The sequence below is a fragment of the Astatotilapia calliptera genome, chromosome 15 (assembly GCF_964374335.1).
Source record: "Astatotilapia calliptera chromosome 15, fAstCal68.1, whole genome shotgun sequence".
NCBI classification, from domain to species: domain Eukaryota; kingdom Metazoa; phylum Chordata; class Actinopteri; order Cichliformes; family Cichlidae; genus Astatotilapia; species Astatotilapia calliptera.
The window spans coordinates 24,540,273-24,547,119 of NC_137436.1; the positions used below are offsets into that span (position 1 = coordinate 24,540,273).

Sequence of the window (6,847 nt, forward strand, 5' to 3'; positions counted from 1 at the left end):
AAGGCTTAAAAAAGATAAATAATTTATGTTTCAGCAAAACAGAACTATTGTCTCGTCACATTTGCCACTAAAAACCCAAACACACTCAATGTTTGAGCCAAGATGATGGAAATGGAGCCTTTGCATATAACGATCTACCTTGATGATGTAAACCTTGATTTTTACCTGCCTTTGTCACTCATCTTATTGAGTGTCTCACCTTATTCACACCCCACCCCCACCCACTCAAAGATGTCGGCTGATTCAAATGCTGAAAGCTTTGTTTGCTGCCATTCCTGTTAGTCTCTGGCACCAGTGTTGTGACATGTTGACACATATTTGACAGCAAGATACCCCCCGTCCCATCTCCTATGAGTATATTTCACTGAGAGGTTTGAATTTGTCTCAGTTAACCATGTCTTCTTGCTCCTTAAAACTGCGCTTAGTTGCGCTTTAAAGTAGTGATTTAGCCAGGTGGTGGTGCAGCATTGTTAAAGAAAAACACAAACTTTGGTCCTGAAAAAAGCAATTTCACCAGCAACTGCTTATGTAATCGCACTCCATCCTCCGCGACTGCAACCCTGCCGCTTTGTGACGGTCCCAGCTGTCAGACAGAAGCAGTTAGAGTCGAGGAGGGAGAGGAGAGCAGTGAGTCAGCCTGGAGGACATGCCGAGGACGGCGAGGAGACAGTCGGGCAGGAAACTTTCCAATCTTTTTCTGTCCAAGTCTAGACAAAATTCAGAGGGGAGGGGAGGATCAGCACATCCTACTTCTTTTTCCCCATCATAGTTTACATCATTTCATTCCATGCCCGGGACAGTCAGCAGCAGCTCGACACCTTTTCAATTAATTTTGTTTCCAGCTGCGTTGAGTCGCAGTGGTCTAACAACAATATCATAAAATGTTCTCATCTCTGTTTACATCAAATACAAGAGTGTAACTGTAGTTTTTATTAGTTCTAATGGTATAAAAGCACATGGAAGGCTTTTAAAAATTCTGACTCTCAGAAACACGCTGGCTCAAAGCAAAACGCACTTCATGAAAGTGTTCACATCTGAGAAAATGAAAACGCAGCCGGCCTTTGATCTGTACCATTTGAACAGTTTCATCTTTTTATTTTTATAAACGTTGCTTTTACTGGAGAATCAGTCCCGCCCTTCCTTTGAGGCAAAGTTTATAAAAATAAAAGACATGTTGCTACCACCTTTGTCCATGCTGCATTATGCTGATGTGATTTATCCATGTAGTTTGAATGTAGGGTTTGGTGACCATTTGAAGATATCCCATTAACCCCCTGTATGATCTCCAATATCTGCACCACTGGGGTGGGGGCTGCAGATGAAGTTGAAGTGAATCCCCTCAATGCAGTTTTTTTTTTTTATTAATAAACAGACCCAGAGGGGGGAAAAGATGATAGACCTGCTCCTGTTTTGGTATCGTTTTGAGATGATGGACATTTATTTCTAAAAGGGAAGCAGTTCAAGCACAAATTTGTGACTACACGCACATTTGTGTCTAAAGCCATGTCATGGAAGTATAGCGAGGAAGAGTGCAAATAATCTGAACGTCAGGATAAAATTCATTCCATGTATTGATGAAATAAGCTAAAAATCACCTTAAAAATCACTCCAACCATCATATATCCCCAACCTAGCTATGACCCCAGTTATCTTATATGTAAGGCTGTTCTTGGTCTGTACCACGTTAATTATTGGCGTCCAGCAACAGTTCTTATTTAGAGACCGTTATCCTTGGTTATCATTCTGGCTTGTGGCCTAATCAGGACTGTCGCAGAGCTGTAACTGTAACCTATTATCCATGCAGGATGGGAGCGTGTGAAGCTGAGTTAGATAACTCTATTCCACCTCATGTCAAAAGTCATGTGGCGATTGGCTATTATGGAATTATATTTATATCATAACAAGGCAAAGCAAATTTCATTTCACATGCACAAAGAAGCCTTCGTGCATGCAAGAGTCTGCTCTGTGCAGAGGCTTCAGAACTTGCCTAAATAACTGTTAATAATTACTTCAGAAAACTTTATTTTTCAGATCAAATGCAGTTTAAAATAGCGTTTCTGTCACTGCCACAGTGTAACTGAGTTTAATGCAGTAACCTGAAGTGTCCAATTACATTAGGACCCTGTCCTTATTTGGGCTCCTCCTCCAGACAGTCAAATGAGCAGGATTTCTCTCAGAGTGCAGAGCTACCAGTGACAGCGTGAAACTGTAGCAGCGTGTGTAAAGCTGACACACGCGTGTGCGCGGCTGCGCGTTGCTGAATTTACGCACGAGGAATTTAATTCCGCAAGTGAAACTGAATTATTTGCTGGTATTATGTTTTTTGCTCTCGCACATATGATGAAATAAATATGATTCCATAAACTTCAGCCTGCTGTGATTGCAGTCTGGTAACACTGACAGTTGAACACACATGGGTGTGTTGTCCATTTCCTCCCTCTTTGAAATGCTACTGATCATGATAACCTTTTTATTTTTTTATTTTTTTTTAAATTAAACACATCAGGTCCATCAGGAGAGAGCAGGACCGGACCCCCAGGCCCTTCAGGCCCTGCTGGATCTCGCGGACCTCCTGGACGTCCAGGATACGCCGGAGTCCGTGGGCCTCCTGGACCTCCTGGATACTGCGATTCCTCTCAGTGTGTCGGTATTCCTTACAATGGGCAGGGATACATAGGTATGTAAAGCATCCTGTCTGTGATCAGAGACATTAGTTCTGTTTGGCAATCTGGGATTAAATGCAACAGTAAAAGAACACGCCAACATTTTGGGAGATGCACTTTCCTGTTCATGAGTCTGGGATGTGATGACTTTAGAATAACACTGAAAACAGAAACTCAAGGGTTAGGCTGATGGATTCTGACAGGGCATGGTATAAAATGATACCTGCAAAGCCAATGCATGCTTTGCGATAACTCAGAAATCTCTGTAGATTAAAACAGCAAAAAAGGTATAAGATAGAAAGTAATTTATAAAAGCAATAGAAAAAAATAGGTTGAAATAAGTTTCCTCCAAAAGAGGGAGTCTGAGCTGCCCCTTTGTGTCAAAAGGAGCCAGTTAAAGATGCTAAAGATGCCTCCTGGGCACATTCAACTGGGCAGAAACCCTGGAGTAGACTAGAGCCCGTTGGAGAGATTCTATCTCTCACCTGGCCTGGGAATTCCTCGGGAGTCCTCAAGATGAGCTGAGAAGTATCGTTGGGGAAAAGGACATCTAGTAGTCTGGAAACAGAAGACTGAGCTTGATGTGAAGCAATTACTTCAAACCACCTCAACAGCTTAAATCTGCTTCCAGTCTTTATTCTAAGCTGGGCCAATACTCCCTGACTCTGGTTTATAAAAAGGGAGAAAATGCACTTCCCAAAATGTCTGAGCACTCTGTTGTGGGGGGATTAGTGCATGTGTGAAACTTGTAGTCAACTAATAAGCACATAGAGGTTATTGATTTGCTGTCTTCTGCTGACCTGACTGACACCTTCCATCCTCTTTGGCCCGTTTCAGGTTCACCATAGTAGACTTTTTATACCGCCTGTGCTGCTTTCACTGACCATCTGAAAACACAAAATAAAAAAGTCCTGTAACTGAATCACTCATATGCTCTAAAGCTGTTTAAAGGGATAACCACCAAAGGAAACAATTAACAAACTGTGCTGAAAACATCACAACAACAAAGAGGGAACGAGTACTAACGACTCACAGACAGTAGAGCAAAACACCAGCAGCAGCGGTGATGGCACCGACCTCTTTAGTGGCCTGTTTGCATCTTGAAGCCAAAGACCAAACAAAGAAGCCTTGTTCAGTGGAGGAGCATGCAGCAAACAACACCACCGACAAGCCAAAACAAATACTAACAAAGGTGGACTTGTACCAGAGAAACCAGTGCAGCCACCTCAGCATCACCACCCACAGCAGCAGCAGCAACTCTGTTAACAGCATTTCTCTCCATGTGACATGTAAATAAACTAATTTGTGCCTTGTAAATGATATTTGAATCAAGTCCACTAAATTTAGTCTTAACATCTGTAGTTTTAAAGCTTGTGCCTTGCAAAACAAACCTGCTGCTTGCTCAAACGCCAACAGAACGTTTTATTTTTATTGTTTTTTGGTGGTTGTTTTTTTATTTTATTTTAAGTCTTCCCACCCATGTGCTTGTAGCCATTTTAAACTGCTCGGGGTCATGCTGGTCCGTCCTACACGTGTGACCCTGCAGGCTTAGATTCACCACTTCATGTTTTCATGTCCCCCCCCCCAAAAAAAACCAAAAAAAAAAAACCAACAACAACAAGGAAACCCCACCCAAACTACATCTGGTTTAAAATACTAACAAAGCTTTCACAAATTCTTTCTAGTCGGGTGGTTGATGATCTCAAGTTTTGTTGCATTTTGTGAATGTATGTGATGGAATTGATTGCTGGTAATGCTTGTGGTTATCAGACTAACACCTGAAATTCTAACAACACAAAAGGAGAATATGAATGCACTGAAATGTATAGCAGGGGCGTGCCCAAAGGGTGCCTTGGGTGACCTGGGCCATGTTTAAGTGATAAAAACAGTCTCAAAGGGTTTTTTGTAGTGCAGACTACATACAGACTGCTATTTTTGAAGTAACGTTCATTTCGCCTGCAAATTTATTGGTTTACCAAGATAAATACTGGCAAACCTTCACTATTGAGCCCTCCCCTCTAAAGAATGAATAAATTACACTACGATGATAAGACAAACAACTCAAACCAGTTTGTTGCTGTGTAGCTGTATTGGTGACAACCATTTCCCCCTCTGTGTCACACAAGCCACCTATGACCCCCCCACCAATACTGGCCACACCCCTGCTGTTTACTAACTAGCTGTGTCAGTGGTTTAGGTGGAATCAGAAAGAAACACAACTTTTAACCAGTTCTTCTTGTGCATGTTGAGAAAAATCAAGAGAAAATGTGCCAACTTACTTTGCCAATTGGCCCAAATGCTATCTCCAAGCAGGCCAATACCCATCTGAACCTGACACCCAAGTAGTCCAGTTCCCCGAGGAGGACGGCGAGTTGCAAAACCAGCGTCAAAAGAGATCACTACCAAGATAGACAACCAGCAGGCTAACATCATAAAGACAAGTAGCGTTTTCTTTATCCGTTTAATTTTCTTCACCTTAACCTGTGTTCGTTCATGAAATTATAAATAAAAATGGGGTTTGACACCTCAAATTTATTGGGTAATACATTTCAGTGCCTAAAAATCTATGTGAATATTCTTTTTTGTGTCAGGCGAAGGGTTTAGACTGATGATGTTCGGGGGTGACTGGCACAATTTTAAAATAGACAAAAAACAAACTACAAAAACCTGTGAGCTTTCCTTTTCCATTTGTCTTTTTGCTTGTAACATATTTGCATTGAGTTTGTATTGACTAGCAGTGTTCAACAGTGCACTCATGGTAACAAGGCTAGCAATAGTACAGCAGGAAGGAAAATGTTCAGTGTCAGGACATCACATATGAAATGTTTATTGTTTTGCTTTCACACTTCATCCAGTATGTTCAGTATAACCTTTCTCATTCAGTTCATCTTTTAGGAGGTTCAGTTAAACACCGCTTTCATTTTGTATCTTTATATTTATCAGTTTTCCTTTATTCTGTCACAGATAATTTTTACCAAAGGTGGAATTGCATGTCTGTGGTGTATATTTAGTACATGTTCACTACATTTCATCTTGTTTTAATCAGAATATTTGTCATCGTCATTGTCATCGTATCAAATGCGGTCAAAACCTGCATGCAAGACTATGGAAATGGTCTTGCTGCTTCATGTTTTAACTGCAGATTGTGAATTCCACAGCCTTATTTTCTTATTTATTTCTGAAAACAGAAGAGGCATTTTTCAATAAAACTACTGAAAATCCACTTTGGTGTGTTCATTTCATGTTAAAGGACAGAAGCCAAAATAAAGCAAGTTCAGATCACACCAAAGCAGACTTGGGTTGAGTTCTTAACAAGCAGGACTGACTTGAAGGATACCTTGGCCACCAACTACTATCCTAAGTTGTTTATGCTCTAACCGAAGCATCTAACAGAAGAGTTAGTCCTTAGACTGATTCAAGGAACATTTTGAACAACCAAAAGTGTACAATGTGGTAGAAGGGTTAGGATTACTTGGGCTGAGTAGATAAGGGCTTTGATTCACTTAAGTGACCTTGGTGCACTTTTGATACACAGTGGTGGCATAAAGCAGCAGTGCCTATGCCAAATGGGACACGATAATTAGTGGTACTTGGGCCAACTTAAGGAAAAGCCTCTTTGACTTAGCAGAAGTAGACATAAGGTAAGAGGAACAAAAAAGGAGTTTCTGCACTGATACTTGGGCTAATACAATTACTTGGATCAATTTGCACCTTTTGGAAAGCAAGTGGGTTTAATAGGTTCACTTGAGCATTTGGACTAATTAAGGGGTAGGAAAGAGTGTGAAGTTACTTGTGAGGCCAAGGAGCTAAACTAAAGGGTTAAGCTTTACATCACAGCAAAGTGGATTGCTTTTACTAAGTTACTTGGTAACGAGTTTGGGAGATTTGGCAGATTAACTTGAAGGGCACATGGGCTATCAGGAACAGCACTAGATGAGCAATTGAAGATTGGCGATTTGTTAGAGCAGCTAGAACCACTTGGGCCGACTATACATGGACTTTGACATTAGCTGCCTTTTGATACTACAAGTACTGCTCCAAAAGTGTAAATAAGTGAAATATTCTCTAGCCAGGCCAGACTGGAAAATGCCACCAAGAACTGCAAAGGCACTGGTTTCAATGTCTCAAAGTGGAATGAGGTTGACCATCAGGCTATTGAACTACACGCTCTCGATCAAATATTA

General features: G+C 41.1%; 1 protein-coding gene across 4 annotated transcripts in view; it reads left to right on the forward strand.

Annotated features, from left to right (window-relative positions):
- Window positions 1-5,886, forward strand: part of col12a1b (collagen, type XII, alpha 1b) — a 150,681-nt gene extending 144,795 nt beyond the window's left edge. For 2 of the 4 annotated variants that reach the window (XM_026194793.2, XM_026194795.2), the window contains 2 exons: window positions 2,507-2,677; window positions 4,974-5,886. In XM_026194793.2, the coding sequence (XP_026050578.2) occupies window positions 2,507-2,677; window positions 4,974-5,074 (272 nt within the window). In that variant the 3' untranslated portion in view covers window positions 5,075-5,886. Of the gene's footprint in view, window positions 1-2,506; window positions 2,678-3,500; window positions 4,339-4,973 lie in introns of those variants that run through there. The other 2 variants (XM_080289842.1, XM_026194796.2) reach the window with 2 other exon arrangements.
- The last annotated feature ends 961 nt before the right edge of the window (window positions 5,887-6,847 follow it).